The sequence below is a fragment of the Pleuronectes platessa genome, chromosome 10 (genome assembly GCF_947347685.1).
Source record: "Pleuronectes platessa chromosome 10, fPlePla1.1, whole genome shotgun sequence".
Taxonomy (NCBI): Eukaryota; Metazoa; Chordata; class Actinopteri; order Pleuronectiformes; family Pleuronectidae; genus Pleuronectes; species Pleuronectes platessa.
In genome coordinates, this window is record NC_070635.1 from 12,573,270 (window position 1) to 12,600,207 (window position 26,938).

General features: G+C 48.7%; 1 protein-coding gene across 1 annotated transcript in view; it reads right to left on the reverse strand.

Moving 5' to 3' along the window:
* Nucleotides 1-26,938, reverse strand: part of kirrel3l (kirre like nephrin family adhesion molecule 3, like) — a 31,918-nt gene continuing 4,980 nt past the window's right edge. The window contains exons 2-15 of the mRNA XM_053432613.1: nt 11,111-11,266; nt 10,333-10,482; nt 8,161-8,318; nt 6,375-6,525; nt 6,141-6,246; nt 5,660-5,808; nt 5,406-5,533; nt 4,094-4,220; nt 3,839-3,939; nt 2,913-3,111; nt 2,004-2,111; nt 1,749-1,858; nt 1,494-1,583; nt 1-1,382 (exon numbers count right to left, since the gene is read on the reverse strand). Coding sequence (XP_053288588.1) covers nt 891-1,382; nt 1,494-1,583; nt 1,749-1,858; nt 2,004-2,111; nt 2,913-3,111; nt 3,839-3,939; nt 4,094-4,220; nt 5,406-5,533; nt 5,660-5,808; nt 6,141-6,246; nt 6,375-6,525; nt 8,161-8,318; nt 10,333-10,482; nt 11,111-11,266 — 2,225 coding nt within the window. The 3' untranslated portion in view covers nt 1-890. The remainder of the gene's footprint in view (nt 1,383-1,493; nt 1,584-1,748; nt 1,859-2,003; nt 2,112-2,912; nt 3,112-3,838; nt 3,940-4,093; nt 4,221-5,405; nt 5,534-5,659; nt 5,809-6,140; nt 6,247-6,374; nt 6,526-8,160; nt 8,319-10,332; nt 10,483-11,110; nt 11,267-26,938) is intronic.

Consider the following 26,938-nt stretch of genomic DNA (forward strand, 5'->3'; position numbering starts at 1 on the left):
GTACAGTTATCACCATCTTTGGGTTTTCATGGCCTAACCTTGTCCATCTCGGTACAACACACAGTTAACATACAGTCCTTCATGAGAACGAAGGCTAAAGTACACATTCTCATCACATCTCCTTCTTCTATCCACCGGTAAGCAACACGACTTATCATCGGAGGAAGCTTCAGGAGTACAGCTCGGGCCCGAAGTATTCCACCGATGATTGGACCCTTCTTACGTACAGTGGCTGTAGCACATGTTGGTCAGTAGAGCTAGCCTGTTGTGCAGAATAGTTTATGTCGGTCTCCGGGTACAGCTCAGGCTTTTGTTGATGATCGAGACACAGATGTGCTTAGAACTCCTATCGCATGCCAACAAAACACTGACTGAGAGACAAAAATAGCTTGTTCGCGTCTCTTATTTCTTCACATATGTCTAAGAGGGTCATATCTTCGTTCAAAGTAAACTCTGGAATGCAGGGAACCAGCTCCCCCAGTCGCTTTGGCCAACCATATTCATTTGATTTATTTTTCTAATTGGCCCTCGCACTGACTGAATATCTCCACAGGTTGGAGTTGTCACACAGATAACCTGTCGAGGTATCCCACTGGAATCAGGAGTTTGACTGGAACACCACAATCTGCTGCATTCTCCAGCTCAGCAGCTCTACAGTTTGAATGAGTGTAGATCCTGCCATCAGTCACAACAGGTTGGTTATCCCATAACCGAAAACACACAACTGCCTCCAAAAGTACTGTCCAAACGTGTCCTTCAAGGGACCGTCCAAGGAAAGAAAGTCTCTGTTCTTGTTAGTCCTGCCACACACATACATTATGTGGAGGTGACAGTAGTTATCTACTCGCTGCTCCCGTAATCGTCTTTTCTTCATTTCTCTTGTTTGTCCGTCAGACATGAGTCTGCATACGTTGTGAGGGCCGGCCATAGTCGGACTGCTGGGAGGACACTTGTGACGAGGCGTAGGAGAAGCGAGACGAGCTGGACACCTTGCTGGCCTGATCTGATTGGTCATACGCATCCACCTTCTCATAGGACGCGGGTTTAACGTAGCTGGTGAAGGCGCGACCATAGGTGGCAGGTAAGTAGGCGGAGCCACTGTACTGTGGGTCAGTGGGATAGACGCTGGTCCCCTGTGCAGGCTGCTGCTGGGCCGCCTGCTGCTGTTCATACGAGGTCCTGCCCGCGGTGGTGGTCGCGTACCGGTGGGAGAAGTCGTAGACTCGAGGCTGTGTGCCGTGCTGACCGTACATGGGGCTGGGGGAGGGCAGCTGGGATGGGGTGTAGACTGGGCGGGTGTTGGGCACGTACTCAGAGAAGCCACTGCCGCGGAGGTTAGGGTCTTCATGGCCGCGGACATTGTAGTAGCCGTTGGTTGGGTCCTGTAAGAGTGACGGTGAGAATAATTAATAACTGTAACATGTATGATGAAAAAAATAAAACATGGCTGCTCTTTTGAGAGTGTTTCCTCAGGTAAGTGTTGTGAGTTGTACCTTGATGTCCGATCGCTCGTCCTCCTCCTCCTCCAGAAGGTCACTGTGTTCTGTTCGCGACGTCCCGGGAGACTCGCTGCTGTTTGGAGCCTGAGGGAAGACCAAGCATTTCTGAAGATTTACTAGGACGAACAAGACCTCACTCGAATAATCAGGAATCAAAATGAGCATTATGTCACAGTGTTAATGTGAATTTGTCCCTAATCATGAATAGAGACGTCTGATATACAGAGGAAGTGGACAAATGAAATTTACCATCGGCTCTTTGACGTCCTCCTCGTCATCGTTGCCTCGTGTGGCGTTGTGATCGCTGTGAACGATCTGAACTCTGATGTCGCTCTTGGAAAGACGGGTACATCTTTTACCTGCGGGGATTCAGAAGTGTTTAAAAATTAAATCTCAAAATGTTCGATGTTAAAAATGCTCAAAATAGCAGAAACATTGTGAATTCTGTTTTGATTGGAAGAATTGGCGAAGGAGTCTCTTGCCCATACTGACCGTTGAGCTCACCTTTGCCTGTGTGCCGGCAGCAGAGGGAGACCAGGGTGATGACGCAGATGAGCAGGACACAGCCTCCACCCACTGCTCCACCAACTATTATCAACATGGGCATGGCTTCTGTAACAAGGACAGTAATAGAGGGGGGGGAAGATCGTTGTCGGGGAAAAGAGAGAAGGGATGAAACGAGAGATAGTGTCAGCATCAAGAGCAAACAGATCAGAACAAAAGAAAGAGAGAGATCCATTCGTTTGTTTTGCTAATCCCAGAATCCTCGGCGCCTGTATCCATTCCTCCACTGTGAGCCCTGACCTGCTCACAGCCAGCGTATGCTCACGCGGGCGATCTGACGTCCCGCAGCCGGGGCCATTGTCTCTAATCTCTCCGAAGGAAGGGTAACCAGGCCTGACATGCAATGAAGCAACAGACAGTAATCTAATTAGAGATTCCAGGAGATACCGCGGCCCATATCTCCGGAGACCCCACTCCGCTTCGTTGATGTAAATTACTGGCGAGGACCTTATTTTTGGTGTCTGCTGCAACAAAGGCTTCCACTGGCGTCAGTGTGGTAGTACTACTGCCTCGTTGTAAGCTCACTTCAAGGGGCTGCAGCCTGAAACGCTGAGCTCGGCTCTTTGACACTGACAGAGGATATGAGTCCAACCACAAACACATGTGGCTTCCTCTAATTGACTTTTGTCCCCCAATCAATATCTATGTTATGGGGCAAACATATTCATTAAAGGAACCATCTGCTGATTAAATCACATCGATTGAGGCGAGTATAATTAAGATAAGCGTGAGGCACGAGCACTGCTTTCACCGAGTCTGCCCCCCCCGCCCCCCGCCTCTGATTGAGCGAATCCCTCTCAGTTCTGCACAGGGGCCATGATGGGCTTTGACACTTGAGTCGGTGCGTACCTTGTTCCTTCAGGGTGACCAGGGCGGTGCCGGTGCCGAAGCGGTTCCAAGCGGTGCAGTTGTAGCGCAGCTGGAAGTCCTGCGCCAGGATCTCAGACAGCACCAGAGAGGACAGGACGCCGTGGTCGCTGGTGACCGTCTGCACCGAGAAACGACCGGAGGAACCGGAGGACAGGTCCATGTCTCCAAAGGTCCACACCTGCGGAGAGGAGCAAAGGGGACGGACAACGGGGAGTAAGTCACTTTTCTGTGAAGGATTCCTCGTCTGTGAGCAGAGCAGATTCCTGCCTGGCTGTTTCTCCTCAGATCCCCGCCCGTGGCCGACTGAACACCGGTGTCTCCCTCTGTTCTGCTCTCTCTCTGCCGACCTCTGCCGTGCTCCATGGCTGACAGAGCTCACAGGCTCATGTTTAAGCTGCCTCCCACGTCTGCCCTGCAGGTGAGGCCTAAGGAGGGTTAGGTAGCTGCACTGTGAAATAAGGCTGCTCTGTGCCGTCTCCAGCGCGGGGGGGCCAGCGGGGCACCTGTCTCTCACTCCTCCTCACACCCTCATTATCCTCCCTCAGCCCAGCGTACGCTCAGCAGGTCAGCGGGGTCAGAGGAGTGATGCCTCTCGGGCCGCTAATTGAATGTGGTTTGGCTGAAACCCGCAGGAAGCCGGCCCTCCTACAGCTCCCCCCCCCCCCCCAACTCTACAATCTCTCCAGTCAACGTCTGTGCAATTACAGTTGTGAATATGTGTGTGAATGCAATTTGTGAGCGTGTGAGGTGGAGATGAGGCCGGGGCAGAGGTGTGAAGGTGGGGTCAGGGGTAAAGCTCCACCGGGTGTTTGCCTCTCATGTGGGGGCGTGGCTAGAATGGAACATGGAAGCTCTGGAAAGAGAAGTGAATGACGCACACAACACAAACAAGCAGCTTCGCTTACAATCTTTTCAGGCGGGGGGCTGCTCTCCACCCGGCACTCCAGCTTGCCCTTGGAGTGCTTCACAGCGTGCTGCGTGGCGTCCGCTGAGATGATAGGTGGACCTGCAACACGAGTCAAAGAGAGAAGAGAGATCAATACAAAAAAAGAGAGATTTTAAAATTCGAATAATACATTTTTCAGATGGTAATTTAAATGCTGCTTATTCAGCCGATCCCTCCCAACATCAGAGCAGGGAGCAGGACACCAGCCACTCACCGTTCACAGTCAAAGTCACGTCTCTTTCTGCGACTCCGATCCGGGGTACGATGGCCTTGCAGGTGTAGGTTCCGGCGTCTTCCTGGGTGACGGCCTTCAGCTGCAAGGTGTTACCGTTACTCAGCACCTAGTGAGACATCCAGAGAGGAGAGAGAGAGAAAGGTGTTACAGAGAGCGAGGGGCGAGAGAAAGGAGCGAGGCGCTGGGGGAGAGGAGGCGGACAAAAGGCGACCGGGACCTCTGTCAGCGGCCCGGCTCACTGCAGCGGCGGCGGCGGCGCAGAGGTGGGCTGTTGACCATTGTAACCGAATGCTGGCGGTTTTTGAGTTGAATTCCATTGTGAAGAGCTTTAATCACAACATTAAGCACTCCAGCCGCCGCGGAGTGGCCGTGCTGCCGGGGAGATGGCTGTAATTAAACAGTGGGGACGGAGCGCACCGCGGTGTGAGTGGGCGCTCGCCTCTGGAGCCGCCACGCTCGCTCGCTGCTTAGCTCATTGATCCTGTCATTCCATCAAGCTGTGATTAATCCATTTACCCCCACTCTCCGTCCACCCCTCCCTCCCCCCCCCCCTCCACCTCTCACCAATTTTTTATTTCAACACACTTACAGAGTAACCCAATTAATCCATTACTCGTGGCGGTGTGAGGAACAGTGGCAGTGGGTGGATTAGAAAAATGTCTGCGCCTTCTCCCTCCGAGGGGCCGAGAGCGTTCACTCTTTGAGATGACAGCGTCGCTTACACCATCCCACAGCATTCTTTACTGGGGGTGGGGGGGGGGTTCTCCTGCTATACCTCGGAAATTATATTAGTTGCCAGGAGAGAGGCTCCTATGGGATGTCATCACTGATGGTGTGTACGCTAAAGGACTTTTACCAGGATTAAATAAATTGAAGGTGGAAATGTCCCATTTGTTCCACCTATGAAATGGACTTTGAGGAAAATGGTGCTCAAAATCAGTCGGGTTAGTTTTAGTGTCAGAAAAGTTGTTGTTGTGATTTCTGTTAGTCCGAGCCACACCTCGGCTACTTGTTGACTGGTTGATTGATCGATTGATTGACTTAAGAGTTATGACAGCGTGTCACAATGCTGAATGAATCTGTCAGTGGACGGACAGTTTTCTGCCAGAGGCTGCGGCCCGTAGGGAACGTGGTGAGAGGAGTTGTTGAAGACTCAGCCTCAAAAAGAATGTGTGGGGGAAACGTGTGAGGGCTTCATGCCTCCAGGCCGAGTGTGAGTGGGTCTCTCTGGAGAGATGGTGTTGAAGCTTCACCACCAAGAGGAGGTGTTGGCGAGTGTTTGTTGCCTTACCACGCTGGAGCCCTGCTTGGTCCAGGCCAGGGTCAGAGGAGGGTTTCCAGTCCACGCGCACGTAAAAGATGCATCCATCCCCATGTCCACTGTCATAGGCTTTGGCTCCGACATCAGTCTGGGGCCGACTGGGATAAAGCAACACAGACACAATCAATGAGAGGCTGCTTTAACAAAAACATTCACCTGCAGAAAATCTCAAAATCCTCTGTCTGGCCACAGTGTCCACATTGTCTCCCTCAAGCTAAACTCACATTGGACATCGACCAGGGTGCTGACGTTGGTGCTGCCCACCGAGTTGGACACCTCACAGGAGACGGGGTCTGTGAAGTAAGAGTAGTCCACCGTCACCTCCAGGCTGTCCCCGTTTGCCTCCGAGATGGGAACTCCTCCTTTGGACCATCTGGGACGGATGAATAATCACATTTTACAGTCACATTAGTTCAGGGGAGGTACTTAGCCTGGCGTGTCAGCGCCGCTATTAGTTGATTAATGGCCGCTGTCAATCACAATCAAACGCTGCCAATCAAGCAGCCCATTTAGCTCGGTGTAGTCACGTATCTACTTAACACGTTGCTCGGTGTCTTCTCCACTTAGACGGCGTGTTTGCAGCCAATCACGTCTCGGAACAGTTAACCAATTGTGCGGTGACATTTTGGATGTGACTATCTGCTGGCTCCGCGTGCAGGTTTGCAATCAGAGTGAAATATGTAGATTAAAGCAAAGGATTGATACCTGTAGCCGGTGATTTCCGGATTGGCCGAAGCGGAGCAGATGAAGAGGACCTTGGCTCCCTCGGTCACGGTCTGGGGCTGGACGGACAGCGTCACAGAGGGGGGGTCTGTGCACAGGACAACACTCATTTTAGTGACATGTTTGTGTGACTTTGTCGGATTGTGAATGTGCAAATAGCACGCGCCCTGCTACAGGTCTGTGACGGGCATGTTCATAAGCAAGCTGGACACTCACGCTGGACGTTGATGGTGATGGATGTTTGTCGCCCAGCGGGAGCAGCTGCGTTCAGAACCCTGCAGGTGTAGGTGCGGCCCGAGTCGCTGTCCTCCGGGATGATTGGAAGCATACTGACAGCCGTCTCCCTCTTCCCATCCTCCATCTTTGTCTGCAGAGTCGGGGCAACAATGTTAGATGATGTTTGCTTCACGTCCCAGCTACAGCTTACACACTACATTTTCAAAAGAGACTCCATTGCAGTGGGGGGAGTGTTAAAATCAGCTCAGTGTCACAAAAAGTAAGTCACTTTCCATTTGTGATCGGGCAACTTAGGAATATCGCTGTGACACGGCGGGTCTTATTTTTTTTTTTCATGTGTGAGCCATTTAAATTGCCATCCTGTTCTCTGGCATGGCAGTTAAATCATATATTTTATGATGCAGCAGGGGATATTGTGCTGTTCCCACATTTCTGAGAGTGTTCCCTGTCAGCGCTCCTTATTTGTCATCATCTTTTAAATCTATTTACTGCTCACAGAAATCAATACGCCTAAGTGAGGAAAGGTGTAGATTCTGAGGATATGGCTCACTGCTCTCTCACTTTCTTCCCCTCTTCCGCACACGCACACACACACACACACACACACACAAAGGGAAAGAACCCTGTGAGGGTGAAGGAGCCTGTGTGTCTTTTGTTTTTTTTGTGGGGGGGGGGTTGGTGGTGACAGTGAAGAAGAAGTGTCACACGTCTTTGAGAAGGAGCAAGGACGAGCCGAGCCTTTTCCCTGGACAGTCGAATCAATGGAGCAGGCCTTCCACTTCCTCAGCCAGACACACAAAAAGTGTTTTCATGCTCAAATCACATCACTCCCTGTCACCAGCCCTCACTCGGGCCAAAGCTTCCTCTGCCCACGGTCTCACTCCTTGAGGTTAGCAATTCTTTTTTTTCACAAAACGATCTGGCCAATCAAATCCACACTCATTCATCTCCTCTTCTCTCCTCTCCCCTCTCCTCTCCCCTCCTCTCCCCTCCTCACCTCTCCTCTCCTCTCCTCTCCCCTCCTCTCCTCTCTCCTCCCCTCCTCTCCTCTCCCCTCTCCTCTCCCCTCCTCTCCCCTCCTCTCCTCTCCCCTCCTCTCCTCTCCCCTCCTCTCCCCTCTTCTCCTCTCCTCCCCCCTTCTCACTGCAGCCCGTCGCCTCCTTAAATCTGGCGTTTAGCGTCCTTTAGCGTGGTCAGGGAGCATGAAAGATGTGACACTTTCCCAGCCGTGCCTGGCTTACGCTCCGGCTCATCCCGATTGTGTTTCTGCATTGTTGTGGGTGATTTCTTCTCTGCAGAAACTCTACTGTATGAAACACTCATGCCTGTCTGAGCTTTAGCATGCTCCAGTTATGCCCTAGTGTCGCGGCATTAGCGAGCAAGGAGGGGGCTGGGTGTGGGGGCGGGGGTTAGCGTGTGAGGGGGGTGAGGCAGAGGAGGAGGGGTAGCAAGCTGGGGGGAGGGAGCTGGGGGGGCGTCAGGCGTGAGCGAGAATGGGAGGGGGACTGCAGGGGATGAGGGAACAAATCTTGTGAGAGAAGGGTGGTGATGGGTGGAGAAAAAAAACTCGGAGACCTCGGAAGAAGGATGAGAAAATAAAAGACGAGTGAAAGAAAGGGAGAGGGGGTTTTACACCCTGAGAGAAAACACTTCTGTTTTGAACAGCTCTGCACTTCTTTCTGCCCGCTGTTACACTTTGCAGGATGGCGTGGGTGTTACAGACTGAATGACCACGCCAAACGGCAAAGATCTGTTCTCACTGTACCTTGGAGTAAATCGCAGTGTCCATAACCTCGCCATCTCTGTACCAGGTGATCTCCGCGGCAGGTTTGGCTCCCGAGGCTCTGCAGGTGAGGTTGTATAGCGTGTAGGCTTTAAGACGCACAACGGGGCCGCCCTCCACCACGGGGTCTGAAGGAGGAACTGTAAAGCAGAACAAACACAACCCTCAGAACAAGGAAATAAACAAAACACCAGGCCGGCACAGAGCCACAGAGATGTCACACTGATTGTCAGCATGTATTGCTCTTAGTTCAGCATCAATAAGACATAACAACAAAAGAGACACACAATATCATCTCATGACCAAGTGCCTGTTTTAACAAGGTGGAGTTAGAGGCAGTGGGAAAAAAACAAGAAACAAAAACACACTCGACCTTGTTTATTGCCTTTCCTGGGACTCGCATTATAACTCTGTTTGCTCTTACTGTTGCAGAGTGATGTTTCAACTGAATTGCTTATTTGTTCATTTATTTGCATGGTTTTGCACGCACCACTGGCAAGCCAAGCGTGCCACCCCTGATGAAGGCGTCTATCTCCCCAACCAATAAGAAAAGGCATAAACATGGGGTTTGTGCTGGCCTTTCTCGCTCCCTCCACCGAACCAATTTCACTGTGTGTATCTGAATTGTCAGAGGTCCTTCCGCTGCCGCGGCACGGACACTAATGGAATCCGAGTGCTAGGTGATTTTAATTTCCATGCCGATTCCCCTGACTGCACTCCCGCCGTTGACTCCTTTGACTGTGCAGGATTGCTTTGGTCTCATCTGGCCACAATGATTTACACACACACACACACACACGAAGGCATGTGCACACATAAAGAAATCACAGAAAAAAGAAAAAGCTACATCTCTCTTTAACATTCCTTATGTCCAAACATAAACATAAATTGCAGGTTCCTGAGTTACCTGATTTAAATTTTCTAAAGTTCATTTATCTTTATGAAAATGCTCCATCAAATGCAGATCATGTGTCCAAACCACCAGTCCTTCTGAGTCATGTAGAAGTGACAGTTTTATCAACTTTCTCTGCAGCCTCCACACAAACATGTGTGTGGCTGTGTGTGGGCATGTGACGGCCGCTCTGCTTTGTGCTGCTCTGTGCGGATCTGACAGTCACGAGGCGGAGAGGCGAGCTGACGGACGAGGCCGAGCTGTCGGAATCAAATCGTTTGGTTGAAATGTCTCCACGTTCGGCTTGTGAGCTCGATGTGCTTTTTCCTTTTCAGGGCGCCCTGTGTGTAGCGCTCTTCACCCTGCCGCTGTGAGACACGCAGGATACACACCTTGGCAGCAAGATACTGAAGATTGTACAGCAGCCTCTGTGGTGAAAGCGCTGCACTGGGTAGAGCGCCATGCATGCACTTGTTCCCTATGAGCCCCCCCCCCCCCCCCCCCCTCAGTCCGTGTACTTGTGGTTGAATATACAGTATGGACAAATGACAGGACTAATTAATGGAGTGATATTCCTCCACGTGCCACCAGATGCCAGCAGTGCTTTGGCGATTCAAATTCCCCCAAGACCTGCCCCCCTCCCCCCTGCTCCTTCTCCTCCCCCCCCCCGCCCCCCCACCTCTGAACGTCTGTGTAAAGAAGTAGATCACTCACATCACGTTAATGTAAAAAGCGCCTTGCGGTTGACAAATGTTGTGGCTCACTGTAAAATGTGCTAACTGTGCAGACCCGGACTTCCAAGCGACTACGCAAGTCATTTGTGACTGCAGCAATCACATTACCCAAGACGACGTCCACAGCCTTGATTATCGCTTCTGAGAGCAGAGGGGTTTCCTTTTCTTTTTTTAAATTCTGGTTGGATCTCATGGCTGAGCTTTGCTTGGTTTGAATTATGCTTGCAGGACATGATTTCTTAAGCAGGAAACTAGATTTACAACGGTGCTATCTTTGAGGGACGATAAGAAATGACTCTATGAATTGCAAATCACTCGGAAGTACGTTTCAATGAATTTTTTATTTGTCAACGTTAAGTTGTGTTTTGAAGGATTATCTTTTTGTGAGTCTTTTTTTTTTAACGTTTGACTACACACTCCTCTATCTTGTGATGAAGACACTCCCCGGATTGTTCCCAGGCGCTGCCAGCCTGCAGGCCTTGGCACGAGGGCTGAGGCTGAGGATCATGTATGAGCCGTGTATCTTACCTAGTACAGTGAGCTTGGCACGGTGGGAGCGCAGCCCTGCCTGTGTAGCCTGACACTCGTACACCGCGTCATCCGCCAAGTCTGCCGAATCGATCAGCAAGCTGTGCTCGCCTGATAGCGGGTCGCCCATTAAGGAATAGCGCGTCCAGCCTGCGTGAAGCCAGAACAGAGGACAGAGTCAGAGATAAACAAACGACCAGCAACAAACACATCATGAAAAGGACTATAAAATGAACAGGCTTGTGTCTGGAACAAAGACAGGAAACCGTGGCGCGGCTCTTTAAGAACCAAATGAAAGCGAGCGGCACCTCACTGCGCCGGGCATCGAGCCGCGGGTTAGCGGAGCCGCGTGGGGCTGGGAATGCAACACGTGAGAGGGCTGCTGTACGAGGAGTCTGTCCTTTAAGCACAGACACAATAAAGATGGGGTGGCTGAGGTCGAGAGGGAAGCTTCTCTACCTTCTCTCGACTCCACCACACATTTAAATGTCAGCGTGTGACAAAAGCCAATTGATTATCCACCTTCCTACAAGACCCTTAAAATGCTAAACAACAAATTAAAGTTTGCTGTGTGCAGCAGTAGCCGGCCTGTCTGCAGTACATTGTTCTCTCACCATTCATTTGTGTAAAACCTCAGCGGTTGACAGAGAGAGACTCGGTCTCTAATGAGACCTGGCATTGATCGCAGTAAGACAGACAGAGACAGAGAGAGAGCAATAAACACACAGAAAGCAGTGGAGAAAAGAGGGAGGCGGGAATAAGAGGTCGGTGATCATACCTGGAAGGTCTCTTTCTCCTCCCAGTGCAAGGCCATCTTTGGTCCACTGTACCATTCCCCGGTAGCCCACGATCACACAAGGCAGAGTCACTGACTGACCGGACACAACCACCTGGTCCTGGGGCTGCTGGGAGAAGTAGGCTGCTTGGGTGGCTGCTGGGAGAGAGAGAGAGAAGAGAGGAAAGAAACACGGTGTGAATATGGCATCTCTTTGAATTAATATTTTTCATTATGGTAGATGGACAATTTATACTGAAGGCAGCACCCTGCTAATGGCATTTCAGACAGTGTAATGGCAGGAGGTTTCTGCAGTGCCAGCAGAGATGAAGCAAGAGGAAAACTTGCACTTTAAGTGGTGTGAAAAAAAAACAGGAGGACTGCAGGAGAGCAGACTCCTGTGAACCGGTCGGCTCACTCTCCTGTTCTCACGGTGCTCGCTGAGAGAGCTGACAAAGCTGACGTGCGAAAATATTATTTTTTTCCCCCTAGAAATGTAGCTTCTAAGAGGAAGAGTCAGCTGCACCTCATAACTTATTTAACTCTTTCCCAAAGACCATATGGTTATACGCTCGCTGACATGAAGCGAACACACTTCTGGGGAGGGAAGATCTGCCGTTACTTCAGCGTGCTTTCTGTAAAAATAGATGTTAAACAATCAAAACTCCATTAAAGCCCCCGGGGGACCTATCCGTTTAGAGACTGCTGAAAGTCAGCGAAGACACCTGCCACTGTCTCGCTGCAGTGTTTAAGCACGGCGCACGGTCTCACCGGATTGGCTGGCCGGCCTTCACAGGCATACAGAAACAGCGTGAATACGAATCCACGGCTCCAACTGTTTGTGGCACTATGCTAAAGATTGAGTATTACATACCCTACTGGTAGGGGATGATGGCAACACTCCAGAGGTAACTAATCCTCGGGAGAGGGTGGGAGGAGAGGGGGAGAGAGGCAGTTGGTTAGTTATCTAAGTGGGGTGTCTGTGTGAGTCTGGAAAAAGGACTTAGAAAAAAACCTTCCCTCATTCTCCTTCTCCCCTTCTTTGTTGCTCAGTGGAGAAAGGATGGGAAGGGGGACAGAGAAAGATAAAGAGGGTTCTATTCAGGCAGTGCTAAGCCCCCCCCGCTCCCGAACTGCTTCTCTTGGTGGGAGCGCTTAAACAGACAGGGTTGCCCCCCCCCCCTCCCCTCCCGGCAAAGAAAGCTGCTGAAAGGAGGGCAACATACGGCGGCCAGAGACGCGCTATTGTCCTCTTGTCCCTCTCTTTTAATAGGCCTCTTCATTTCCAATCAATCCTGCTAAATGCAAGTTTAATAGCTTTTCAATAGCAGCTTTTCCCCCCCAGAGGGTAGCTGGGATTTTCTCTCTCTCTCACACCCCCTTTTCTCTTTCCACGGCTCTTCCCCCTCTTACTCGCTCCATTCTCTCGAATTTGTTTTCAAAGGGGGGCTTCCGAGGCTTGTTGGCAGTGTTTATTCCGCACTCAATTATCCACTTCATCTCGGGCTGCACCATGGACTGAACCTTGCCCATTGCCCCCCCATCTCCCCTCGCAGCCCCCTGCCTCTGTCACCCGACAGCACAATTACAGCCGCCAAACCGTGAGCTCATCAGGAACGTGAGGTCTCCGCCACGCAGGCCGCTGTGGCTGCTGACAACTGCCTCCAAAATCCATTTTTCACATGTAGCCATAAGAGTTGTTAATAGACAGCTGGACCGAAAAAGGGATCAGGGAACAATGCGTTTTAGCCCGTCAATAATGTCTCCCCGCGCACCATTTTTTTTTTTTTTTCAATGAGTTTGAAAAGATTATTGAGTCGTGGGTGCAGGTAGACTGTATGTGTGTCACACACTGTGGATCAAAAGGGGCCAATTTGAGAGCGTCAATGAGAAATGAAACGTCTTCTTGCTCAGGCTATTAAGCGTTTAGCGGCGGCTGGCATTTTCTCGTCATACCTTCAAAAACGATTTTTTTTTAAGTCCCCAGCATTCTGCCATTTACGAGCCATTGAGCATTTTGATCGGCCTCCCCTCCACACAGCGAGGGAGGGATTTTCCTCTTTGTACGTGCAACAGTACAAACATTGATTGCGATTAAGTATCTTGCCCAGAGTATCTAAATGTTTACAATGGGTAATAATTCACTGCATTGGTGGATTGTTTAGAAGGATTACATGCAGTGAATTGTTTTTCTTTACCCCTCCCACGTACAATTTCTCATGCTCACATATGGCAATTAACACTATGCACACACACACACACATATGCAGCCGTATAAATATAGAGTACCGAGTATGCACTTTAGCGAATGTCTTCACAGTGATGAGTGATTCATTGCTCTCCAGAATCCCTTATTGAAAATGCTCAGCAGAACATCTCGACTGGCTAATGACTCATGCCAGATTCCTTTAATTCCTCCTTGCCGAATTAGACAATTCTTTGACGGTGTATTAGCAGCTTAATTACATGAATACATTTCTGAACGGGAGAGAGGGAGGAACAGAACCAGACAAAGAAACAGTGGAGGAGAGGCCGTCAGAAGAAGGAATCGAGCTGTGGGTGTGAAGAGGCTTGTTCCTGATGTGCTTTAGTGTCATCGAGACTCGTGCACATACACAAACACACCCAACAGCTTTCCGTGTTCCCGCCAGACTCGAATGGAGGAGCCGGATTGTTGGCTGCTTCTGAATCATGTTCGGAAAAAAGAAAGATTTGAAAACCCCTTTGAAATCCCAATGTTTCTACAGTGGATGTGCTTTTTATTTGGCGCGTTGTCGTAAATGTTATGCAGGTAAATGTGTACAATGTGAATTAGGTCTGCCACGTGTGTTGAGCTTAACGCTGCTTTAAAAGCAGTTAAAATGTCAGTCCCTGTCACAGAAATACAACATTTACTCTGTTTTTTACCTTGTCTGTGTGTGTGTGTGTGTGTGTGTGTGTGTGTGTGTGTGTGTGTGTGCGCGTGCTTTTCCATCCCCCAGTAACAAGGTCAAAACACATTTGGCCTGATACATTTTAATCCGGATTTCTCAAAATGGAATATCATTTCACGCCACTGGATGCACATGGGGCTAAGTTTATGTGTGTGTGGATTTCTGCCTGTGTGTGAGCCGAGTGTGTGAGTGTGTGAGTGTTTGCCTATCTGAAAATGTGCTATGTATGTTTATGTCAGTGTGTGTGTGTGTGTGAATGTGTGAATGAGGGTGGGGCAGTGTTAATAGGGAAAGCAACTTGTCAGGCACTGGAGGGCACATTTAGCAGTTACTTTGACACAGTGACTTTGCTGTTTTCTGTCACATGGTCGGAGTTAAGTGCAACACAGCCTCTCAGACTTGGACACAACCTGTTAAAGAGCTTTACGTTGACCCTGGCACGGCCTGCACTCGCTCCGCTTCATCTGAACTGATAAGAGATACATTCACATCAGGAAGGATCAGGAAGAGATGGACAGATGTCAGCAATGATCCGTCCACCGCTGGGCATCTGCCTGGATAGAATGAGATTGAACCAGTCACTCTGTGTGTGTGTGTGTGTGTGTGTGTGTGTGTGTGTGTGTGTGTGTGTGTGTGTGTGTGTGTTGGTGCGCACTGAAAATGTGCATGGGTAAGTGCTGGCCATGATGCTAAAGACTGGGAAAGATAATGGCACAACAGATGACCTTTAGATCAAATGTGGCACTAACATACACAGTACAGTGCATTTACCACCAAGTCACCGCAGTCATAATCTGTTACGGCATTTTAGTAATCTCACACACACACATGCACACACACACACAAGCACACTAAACCCATTCCACTTGATTCCAGGCCATAAGTCAATTTAACGCAGCATTCAAAAAGTCGGGTCCTTCAGATAAAATATAAAATAACATCAGACCCTCTTGTTTGTAACAGCTCAGGCGATGCACTCTGTCCATTTCACCGTGCTTTTACAATGACACTCAGCTGCATATGTTCATTTACTCTTAAGAGGCTCCAAGCTGCGTTCGCAGAGTCTCTATTTTAGTCCTGATTTTATTCCATGTCCTCATTCCCATCCGGTGCAAAGAGTGCAACATCCAGTCCTGTGGGCTCTATAAATATAAGTGCTCTCAACTTGACTGGACAATTTGCTCCCTGCAGTAATAATTCAAAATGTTAAAAAATAGCGCCCGATATCTGCTTGCATTCTTGCCCGGAGGTGGAGGCAACATTCGGAGCCTGGCTGGTGTGAGTATTCCACAATAAGAGCCAGAGAGGAGAAAATGAGGAGGAGAACCAGACGAAGAAAAAAAAACGGCACAAAACAGGGCAATTGGCAAAAAAGTGTCAAGCTTGGAATAAACAACCCTTTTCCCCAAATGCCATCCATTGTGCCTTGTCTAGATAAGGCTTCTAAATCGGGCTGGAAAATGCAAGCTCCATTTCTCTCTGTATGGAATTATTATCCCTTTGTTTTGAGTCAGGCTCTTTTGTCTTCCTCTTCCTGCGTGTGTGCTTGTGTATGCATGTACATACACACAGACAGTATTGCTGAGGTAGCTGAACCGAAGATTATGTCCCAAAGGGCACCCTGCACCCATCTCATGTTTGATTTGGCTACTAAGCTCATTAACATGAGTCCTACAGAACTTCTGAGGGCTTGAAGGGGGGGCCAACAGCAGATACCACCCACCAACTTGTGGCACCCAACACATGCACAACATGTGGGAGCGGCACGTCAGTGTTTTTCTTTCGACTTGGATCGTTGGAAGCTTCAGATTGTGCCTGTGCAGATGGCCTCCGCTTTCTTACCTCCATGCGGCCGGGACTCTTTTCAATCCCTTCCCTACCGCGTTGCATTCCAGCTGCCCTCCCTCCCTCCCTCCCTCCAACTCTCACTATCTTTTCTCCCATTCTGCGTTTTTGTGCCCAAATTGCAGTCTAACAGCTTTTTAAGAGCTGTTTTGCTGGAGTTTAATCCTCCTAGCCTCCCCTTTCAGCCTTTATTCCATTGTGGAAAATCTTGGCTCAGACCTAGACCCTTTTTAGAGAGTGAACCCGCTCATCCGCCCGGCCCCCCTTGCCGCACTGATGATACCCCCACCCAGGGCATTCTCTTAAATTCCTGCATGCCTCTGCAATCCAGCCCCATCCTCTCATTCCTCTGTTAGGCACTCGTATGTCTACAGTCAGTGAGCCATGATCCTTGAAATCAATGCCTAGCAGGGACCCTTTGAGAGTTATATAAGGTGTTACTAATTGTTGATTTGCTTTCTCCATGGCCCTTTCTGCCATCACTCTGCTTTTATCCAGACTCCATGTCAGCTGTCATCTCTTGCCAGCCTCTCTCCCGTGCACTTTCTCTGCGCACCTCTTCCTCTCCTCTTTCCTGTATCCCGTGTCCCCTTCTCTCGCTCCCTGCATCCCCGGTGCGAAAATCAAAGGGGTTTGTGTCAGCTTGTCAACACAACACTCAAGAAAGCGGGGCAGGGGGAACAACAGGGTTAAAAAAAAAAAAGAGCTGCTGCTGCACGTTCAAAAGACAGGAAAACTGAGGTAAAGTAAAAATGGAAAAAGTGGGCTCTTGTCAGCCTCCAATTGAAAAAAGGAGCCGGCCTGAGAGGGGGACTGATGGAACGCTGTAATCAGTCTGTCTCCGAGGCTGTCACCACCGGGTTTCTCTCTGCTGGAATGGGGCACTACACACATCAGGGCCGCAGCGAGGCTGATCGCATGGGCAAGCAGCGGCAGAGTTTCTCCCTGGGTACCTGCTACAGCAGATGCAGTGGATAGAGTAATAGAGTGGTATGCATACAGGGAGAGGAAGAAGGGAAGGAGAAAGGAGGGAGGGGGGGCAAGAGTGCTGATGTGACATAGTCTGTGTGTGAGTGTGTGTGAATGGTTTGCGCACTCACTGTGCTGCAGTGCCCGACAATGTGCCATAAATACACTCGTTCTTGCACTGTCTTCTCGCCACTCGCAGACGCACGCTCACTGTCACACACGCGGCCCCATATCTTTAGGGTTTCCAGTGGGCAGAGGCATCTCTCCGAGTATAATTCTAGCACGGCTTTTAAAGCAGCTCCCCCCCCACTCTGAAGCCAGGAGCCAGAGAGCTGAGAGCTGACTCCCGGGTAGACAGATAGCAAGTGACTGCCTGGCTGGCTGGCAGGAGGACAGGAAATAAAAACGCCAATAAAAAGAGGGGAGAAAAGAGGAGGGAGCCGGTGGTGGCGGTATGAAATTGTCTGTACACATCAGCCAGCAGTGTTGACAAGATGGTGATTGAGCTAGTCTTGTCATTCGGTTCCTGCTTACCCCCTGGTGTTTTAACTGCAAGACAGCTGCTTGTTGGATCTGTGTCACTGTTCCAGCCCTTTTCTGTCTTCATCCCCCCCCCCCCCCCCCCCCCCCTCCCCCCACACACTACTTTTTTTCCCTTTGCCTCTCTATGTCGCAATTTCGCTCTCCGGCTCCCTCCTCCTCTTTCAGCAGTGTTTGGATGGAAGGGCTTTCAGTATAATTTACTGTGCTTTTAAATCATTAACTTCTTGTGCCGTTTGCAAAAGCCCTGGTTTAGTGTGTGCGTAACAGTTGACATGGAGGATAGAACAGCAACAGTGTGCATCATGTGACGGAGAGGGAACTCAAAGATGGGACAGGATTAAAAAAAATAAGAGGAAATCTTTTTTCCCTGATGTAGACACGACAAGTAAGCTTAACATATAAATATATATATTAATAACAGATTAAAAATCCACAAAACCATGACAAGATAATGGTAAAATTGCCTCCATCTCTTGCTTTTTCTAAAAGGCAGTGGAAATGAAAACAAAGGAATCCTCTACATAGATTCTGTACTGGGACTCTGGGCCGAATGCCCTGGGGTGTCAATTAATTTAGTCTAGGGATTTGCGGCCTACTCTTCCTAATTGAGCCCAGTGGAGACCCCCTTGGCTCTTCATGATAGGAAGTAGTGCGTTTCATAATTAATACTTTTTTCCTTTATTATTATTTTTTTAATGAGGGTGGTAATGTTGTAAATGTATGAATCTCATTAGAGTAAAAGGGCCATATACGCTATTGTTCACTTGTGCTGGGTTTGCTGCTGGTGAGATGAATAAGAGCGAGACGCACTCAGAGGCAGCAATGGCACACCGAAGTCAAAGCTGTGCTTTTGTGTGTTTTTGAATATAAAACACAGCCAGCTCAATGAGTGTCTCATTAGTGTTGCTTAATATGTGTGCTTTTTAAAGCTTAGAGGTTAATGCCCGACTTGCCTCCATTTCACTGGAGCTCCCTTTAATTTGATGCATAATTCTTTTTTGTCAGCGGCTGACAAGAGCCTCTTCAGAGAAAGCGGCTGAGCTGTGTTGTGAACTCTGCATCCAACAGGAACACAAAGGAACACAAACACTTCTAATTAAACCTGCTTAAAATGTTTCTCCTCACGTTGCTTCTCCACATTACCGGAGCGGTCTCTGAACTGTCCTATCGTCCCATCTCTCTGTCCAGGGAACATAACTCCTGGCGATTAAACAAATTACCTCCACTCCCAGGAGAGCCATAGATCCTGTGAAAACAATAAGTGTGTGATTCACAACGCTGCCACCTCTCTGCTCGTACAAACGGCCTTCAAATTGCCATTTATTAATCAATGTCTGTGGTTAGTCTGTGACCAGAATCTCTGCTCCCTTTCATCGGGAGCTGGAGAAAAGACAACTATTAATTTAACATCAAATGTCACAGTGTCTATAAGTTCAAAGATTCACTTAAATTTTCTGATGACTAAGAGCTACCAGAGCACAAGAAAGAGCTGGAAAAAAAATGTTACCTGCCAACCCTCAATACATCCTGCTTTGTGCTGAGAAAAAGAAGGGAAGGGGAAAACTAATTTCCTGAAACTTCAATTCTTAAGCGTTGATTAGTAAAGGAGCATAATTAGAGTGAAATGTGAAGTCAGGGTTTTTGTTCAGATTGCGCTGCTTCCTCTAGAAAAATCAGGCCATGATTAATGAATAAATGATTAATGAGCGAACTAATTAATCAATTAATTATTAAGCAAGCACTCTGAACAAGAAAACGGGTAGCATGATGGTGAACGGTGGATATAAGGGATGGTTAGGGTGTGTGTTCGAGAAAAAAGGATCTAGGATAATCTGCCTTGTTTGTTCTGTCGGTTTGTTTTGTCTTCCGTTTGGAAGGGAGGATGAGGAAGAGGGCGGATGGGAGGAGATGGAAGACTCAGCCCTCGTCTTGAGCTTCCTGAGTCAGCCAGCGCGGTCGTGTGTGAGAACACTGCCCTTAAAATGCTGCATTTGCGAGTTCCATCATGTCGGAGTCCGGTACTCGAGGTTATGAAGGAGCGAAGCCCGACATAAGATTTGCCAACAGCAGCGTTGATGTTTTTGCATCGAGCTGTGACGAGCCACGCGAGATCAACACCTCTGAAAAGGGCTGAGGGTGACGTGAAGTCCCCTTCCCTAACCAGTCGTCTCTCCTCCCCCTGTCTTTAACTAGGACACCCCATCAATCTTTGATAATGTGCAGCGTGGGTCTCTCCTGTGTGACCAGTCTGATGAGACATCACAGCAGGGATTGATGTATGAAATAAGGCTCAGAGAGTAGCTGTGATATACCGGGCCATTTCAAGTCAAGTTTGACCTTTTTTCCCCACATATTAATCGTCGCTGTTAAAAATATATGTGTGAGACACCACCCCACGGACCAGCTCAGCACATCTTATTCTTTAACATGTGCTTCTTCTATACCTTCAGCTTAGTAGAGGTGGGGGGGGGGGGGGGGGGGTTTCCCGTGCCTTCCAAACGTCCCAAGAGCTACTACACATCCGGATATGGGACACAACATATTGTTTCATAAGCCGATGGGTTTATTGTTTCTATTAAAATGCAGCATTACTCTATAAAGCTGCATTTCCCCCACCTCCCCCTGACACCCGGAAACACATCCTCAAAGCCAGAACATGAGAGAAGGATCTTTCATCCCTGCATATCTTTCCTGGCGTTTACTGCTGGCCTTATTAACGGAGTAGTGAGTGACGGGGGCCGAGTGTGCTGGGAGAGTCTCGGGGGGCTTTGAAGGAGGCAAACGATGAAGCTGCAGCAAGCTGAGGGCGAGATCATTTTTAATGTTTATCAGCTCAAAGTGCTTTGTAAAGTTCTTTGTCTATGTACCGTCTTCCCCTGAAACTCCTTTTACTTCTCTGTGCGTTGTCGTCTATTGTTTTTTCTCTTACGGCCACTGGCTGGACTGGTGCTGCATTCTGTCCTCAACATACCATGGCATTGCAGATTTCCTCAGAGTCGACTGGGTGTGAATGGTCTTTGTCACGCTGGGTGGGTCAGCTCATTGACTATGAAACCCCCGAACATATGGTGGCTGTGTGTTGGGATGTATCACGGCATAGAATACCAAGGGTTGGGCTCTTGACCCTTGCGTGGCCTTTAACAATTTACCGGCTGCACCAAAGTCTGTGCAGGGCTTGATGAACTTAAACACTTGATTATGCACTCTGTCTTTGGGGTGTGTGCTTTCTTCAGGGTCTTTAGAATGTGTGGTCTGCAGCCGGGGCAGATGTGTAGTATGTGACTGTTTTACCAAACGCGCACATAACACGCGCCTTCTCTGCAGTGCCACTGACACACACAAATGGACACACACTTTGTCTGCGACACGTTGCTCGCACGGTAGACGTAAAGCAATGCTAGACGGTAACAGTGCATGTATCTTTGACGGCCAGGCTTCTACAGAGAAATCTCCTTTTGTCCTGGTGCGATAAGCCAGTTAATTAAGTGTCTAACAGGACCGTCTAGAGCATCCGCTGCGGTGACATTGGCTCCAAAACAGAACCACTTTACACAGGGAGCTGAGTTCAGCTTCTATCCCCACTTCTGGTCGAAATACAAAGAGCATTTTTTAGCAAACTTGAAACTTTTGAAACACGTCTCTTGAGGCCCTTTCTCTCTTTCAAGCATTTTATCACTCCATCTGCAAAGCAAGACTTTCTTTGCAGGTCACATCTACTGAGAGGCCTCAGGTTCGGGGCTCTGATAAACAAGTGGAGCGTTACAGGCTCATAAGCCCATCTGGTGAGATGATCGATCATTAGACAGAGTGTGAAGATAACTCCCTCAGCTTGCCTGCTGGCTACCGCTGATCCCATATCACCCTCGCAGGATATGGTATGAATCACAGGAAGTTGAGATCAATCTATATAGATTGTGCCGCTTGATTACAAATAAAAAAAATAAATCCCATTTGGCTTAGCCACTCGAATGCCTTGGAGTCTGGCTGTGTTCGTGTGGGTGTGTGCAACGTGCGCCTCTACGTGTGTTAAATAATAGCCTTTTAACTTTCTCCTTTTACCGATTTCTGATGTTGTTGATCCCTCTCCACAATCTCTCCTACCTGTACTCGTTTACTCTGCTCAGTCCATCCTGCTCTTAAATCTCCCTTCTTGAGGGAGTCTTCTTTTAAATCTTAATTAAAACAGACTCCAGAACCCCCCACCCTCCCAGGGGCTGGCTGAAAGCAGCTTAGAACAATCAAGAGGACGGATTAGTAGTGAGAAGAAAAGAAGAAAAGAGGAGATGCAAGAGAGAGAGAGAGAGCGAGAGAGAGAGAGAGAGACGGGGAGGGGGCTGGACAACAACAACGACTGAGGAACGGCAAAGAAAAATATTGAGAGAAGCGAGAGGACTGACCCCTTTCCTTCATCCCCCTGATCCTTTCTCCTTCCCCCTTCGCTCCGTCTCCCGCTCTCTCTCGGGGCTCAGGAGTCTTGGCCTGACCTATTGACATTCAGCTTCTCGGCAGATTAAGCAGCGAATGGAGCCTCTGCAAAGGGTAAACACACTGGAGGAACAATGACCAACAGGCGGCAACCTTATTGGATTCTAATTAACTGCCAGGAGAGATGGCTAGGGGCATGTTAAGTGCTGTGGGACACAAGTTAGAGCACCAGATCTCAAGTACCACAACTCACATCACCAACACTCCCCCCCCCCCCCCCCCTTTTTTGTAGATAGTCTCTGTCCTCCTCCTTTATCCCTTTCTGTAGCTCTCTGTCCTTTACCATTCTCCTTTCTTTCAATCTATGCTGCTTCACATATGGCCCAAGAGAATGGCAAACAGAAGCTTTCTAAAAGCGCTCCTTGGAGAGCTATTTGCCATCCTTCTTTCCTGGGCTACCTCTCCCCTTCTCTCCTCCTCTTTTTCAACAAGATGGAACGAGGCTCATGCCCTAGAGGTAGCTGTTTGAGCGATAAGGTTAAAATAAGCTGAAAAATAGGGAGAGATTATTTGATATTGAGCAGATTGAATTATCTGGTGTGAGGGATGAAGGAAAGCAAAATCATTTCTCTGCATCGCCCTCAGGAGGAGCCCCACCTGAGGGAGTGAGGGCGCTAAATGGGAAGGAGCAAAGAGATGAACCTGCAGTAGTCACAAATCTGAAAACACGACCTGTTCTTTTCTTTGTGTTTTTGAACTCCTGTCCAATTAACCACCATGCCAGTTTGATTGTGAGACCAGGCAGGTTTCTCGGTATATGTATTTGTTAGTGGTGGAGTGAGTCCTCCATAGTTGGAGTTGTCCCCTCATTAGCCCAGCTCACAATGGTGCTGTGGTTTCCAGGGTCCCCTATATGGAACCACGAGCTCTAATTAGAGTGTTTTCATTAACGTGTTAGTGTGGGAGAGCACCATGGCCATCATGGGCTGAGGCTGACACAGAGGGGGGGGGGGGGGGGGGGCGCAATGCCCCACTGGAGACAGGTCATCGTCGCCTCTGTAGGCATGTGAAGCAATTCATTAATTGGTGAGAAAACACACACACACACACACACACAAAGCCAAGTGCGTGCAAACACACAGACACACACTCTCACACCTCAGTGTGAATACACATACTAATGCTATGGGTATTCCATCAACCTGTTGCTTGTTAACACATTACCTGGGATCAAAGCGGCAAAGGCCGGAAGGTGAGAGGACTAGAGGAGCCATTATTTGTTGAGGAAAATTGCAGCCCAGTGTTATGTTTGTCCTCTGGAAAACCGGCCAGAATAGAGGTTTCATTCGTCTCACAAAAAAGGGAAAGATCTGTTGCCTCGTCACCATCATGTGAGAGTCTTTGAAATCCTCAGAGCACTTTTTTTTTCTGTATTAAAGCTGGGTGGAGACTGGGAATGAATCGGAGCTTCAGTTCTGAGCCGAGCCTGGAGGTAAGAAAGGGATCCTCATGACCACTGTGCATTTCCACTCCATTACAGCAACAGTCATGGCTGTAAAAGGTTGAATTGGGCCATTGATTTCTCTCATGCACCCTCTTTTCCACCCCTCAAAAAACTGGTCTGTGCCTGTTCTTTTTTAACAAAAAAATCACATGCTCAATGACAGCTGACATAAAACCAAAAGTTTAAACACACACACACACACACGGACTTACAAACACAACTAATACAATATGACCCAGCTTGAGTTCCCGGGGAGTTAAACAAAGGACTGAGCTTAAATTGGCTTTTAAAGAACTCCACAGTACAATCAAAGAGTTGACTTGAGGTACTATGGTGTGTCAGTGGACTGTTTATAGAAAGAAGGGGAGCTAGGCCAGGGTCTATAGTGCACTGAATGGATAATCTAAAGTGTGACGGCTCAAGACTTTCCCTCTTCAATAGGGCCTCCAATCAGGCCTGACAGCCCCTCAATCTGTGGTCAGCTGTTTTAACTGGCCTGTGATTGAGTGGCTTCATTAAGAGCCTATTTATCTTTCCCTGTATCACAGTCCTGAAAGACCGGTGACATGCTGAACACACCCACGCACTGGCTACACGGGAAACAGAGCAGATGCAAAACAGCATTTGCTCACACAGTTTCAGTTTCCAGATAATTTGACATTTTTTTTAAATAATTTTTTCAAAACTGTGCTGGTGTCAATAAACTTCTCTTTTACCGGACCACCTCTATCATTTGAATGGCTTTCCTGTAGCTTTTGAACATGAAAGTTCTCACAAATAAAATTGTCATGGCTGTGGACCAAGTAGCCTGTGATTCCTTGGAGGGGTTGGCATGTTGAAGGGTAATACCGCCCACACAGAAAAGCAGGCCAGGTCCCCCCCATGACCTTCCTCAGACAGAGACCCTCCCAAACAGGCCACAACAAACAGCTTTCTGTACCCACTCTCTGCCTTTGATCTGAAGAAGCAGAGATGCAATCTGTCTCCTGTCTCCTCTCTTCTCTTTTGCCCTTTTCTCCTTTTCTTTACTGCATCTCCTTATATCTCTCTTTCTCCTCCTGCTTAGCAGGTGTATTAAATGAGGGGACTATTCCAGCAGCATTGGGGCGCACCTCAAAGTGCAGTCTGTGAAGAGGGCTTTTCTCTCCCTCCCTCTTATCTTTTATCCCTTCCATCGCCTCTACTCTCCCTTTTCCTTTCCCTTTATCCTTCTCCATCCCCTTTACTCCTTTTAACGGGTTCTCTTGCACTCTTGAATGTTAAAATGCAGTGGCCCATGCCTCTCGTCAATTTGAATTCATCTACACCTCCCTGTCTATCTCCCTCTGTGCATCTCCCTCTCAGCCTATTGTCTATTTAGCTATACATCTAATTATGCTGTCTCACTTATGTAATTAGTGCAAAAATAAATGGCTTCGGTAGCTTTGTCTCTGCCCGTCACCCCTCCCGTTGCAGGCTCTGAGAAAACAAATTATGGAGAACAATAGGTACAAATGGCTTCTGCACCAAACCACATGATGGATGCAGCCTGGGTTCCCTGCATCTCATCCCTTCCTCTTCCCTTCCTCACTTACTCTCTTTATTCTCCCCCCCCTTCTCCATTATCTCCAGCTCTATATGTCTCTGTTTGGGAACAGGGGAGGACTTGCACACTCTCTCGCCCAACTACCCTATCATTGTATGGCTGTATCATCTGTCTTCCCTTCTTGGCACTGACACTATATTCACACTGACATCATATTAGGCAGGGTCCTTTTTCCATCCCTTTCCTTCTCTTTCTCTTTCTCTGCCCCACTCTCTCTTTCCCTTCCCCTGCTGTTGTCTCCACTGGCACACTCTCCTCTCCTCTCCTTTATCCCCAGAGCATTCTGCACACCACGACTGCAAAGCCAACGCCTGGGACTTTCTAAAGCAAACAGCCAGCATCCTGTGCCGTAGTCCCATCTGTGGACAGTCTGAGCAGGGAACAATCAGTCCCTCTCCTCCTCTGCTTCGTTCACTTTCCAGCCCCCTGGGATCTGCACAGCTCTAGGAAGCCTCAGTCAGATGGGTGCAATGTGCTGGAACAATGGTTGGGTGCCTCCTCCAGCAGGGGTGTTGGGTTCCCCTCAGCCAGCTAGGGAAGCACTTAGCCAAGTGTTGTTGCCCTCCTGGCTGCAGCTTCACAGGAATGTGGCAGAAGCAGAGAAGGCTCCCACTATATACCTTACTTATACCTCACCCTCATAACACCCCCTATCCACAACTACACTCGCACACTGACACATGCACACATACACAACCCCTTTCTGCATGTCCACGTGGACACCTGAGATCTAATGTTTAGCCCGGGGTGTTGAAATATCAGCTTTCTATTAATCCCCCTCAGACTTGCAGGCAGTTGCACCTTTGTTGTTTTTTTCACCTCTGCCATGCTGTAAGAAAAACAGCAGGTTTGGTTTACACCAATACAAGCGTATCCATTACCTGAAATTCTAGGCTCCTGGCAGTAAATCCCTTTGACCTCTCTGCCTTCTTTTTCTTTCTTCCTCTACCCCTCCCTCCCCCCCACTTCTCCTGCTGGGCCCATTGCAGTTTCTGGCGACAGCGGAGAGACCCACCTTGCCCTCCGGTCGGTTCAACCACCGCCCACACACCTCAACGTGCTTTATGTCGCCACACGGCTAAATGACATTAACATGTTTTGCCATGGACGGAACCACATTTAAAAGCTTGATCGATAAAGTTTGACTGACGTCCCTCGCAGTTGAAAGCAAATTGGCTGACTTCTCTCACAGACCTCCCAGGGTGAGTTACTGAGTTCTGTCTGAAATCTGGCCCCGATCGCCCCCCCCCCCAGAAAAAACAAAAAGGAAATAAAACACATGAGTACGCTTTCTCCAACCCTTCACCCAGCCTCCTACAACAACACAGAGCCGTCTTCCACTGTGCAGAGGAAGAAGAAGCAACTAAGCTACAGGCAGTGCTCTATTTTGGTTAATGGTTGAGTCACTAACACAATATTAGCACTGGCGTTTCTGGCAGTTTGAACTGAGGGGAAGGAGAGATGAAAAGAACAATAAGGAGGAGGGGGCTGGACTTCAAGGAATGAATACTTGGGGTATGTAGTCCCAAAAGCATATGCACTGTTTCCATAACTAACACAGTGAACAGCAGGCAGGCAATCTCTTGTTTCCTTCGATGTGTTTTTACCCCTAGTTGGATAAGGAGATGACATGTCCTGAGAACTGAAGCATCATTAATTAGACAGTTGGACTTTGACGAATCGCTCCAGAAAGGGCACACAGCCCTGAAGATGCCAAACACTCATCTCAGCTCATCATCCCCTGCCCCAGTGTGTGCCCTTGACCTCTGCGAGTGTGTGCATATGTGTTAAGGGTGTTGCTTCCGTGAGCTCCTTGTGAGTCATTTTCCTGATGATTTGCACATGCCACAAGCCCTCGTACACTATGCTGAATACTTCAGATTTTCTGTTCAATGAGTGACAGTCAAATTTCATACAAGGAGAACCGAAATATATGTAAAGTAAATCAGCGTGTATTGTTAAATACATTTTGACTGATGGTATTCCTAACTGAACTTTTCTTTTTCCTAAGCCCCGGCTGCCAGAAT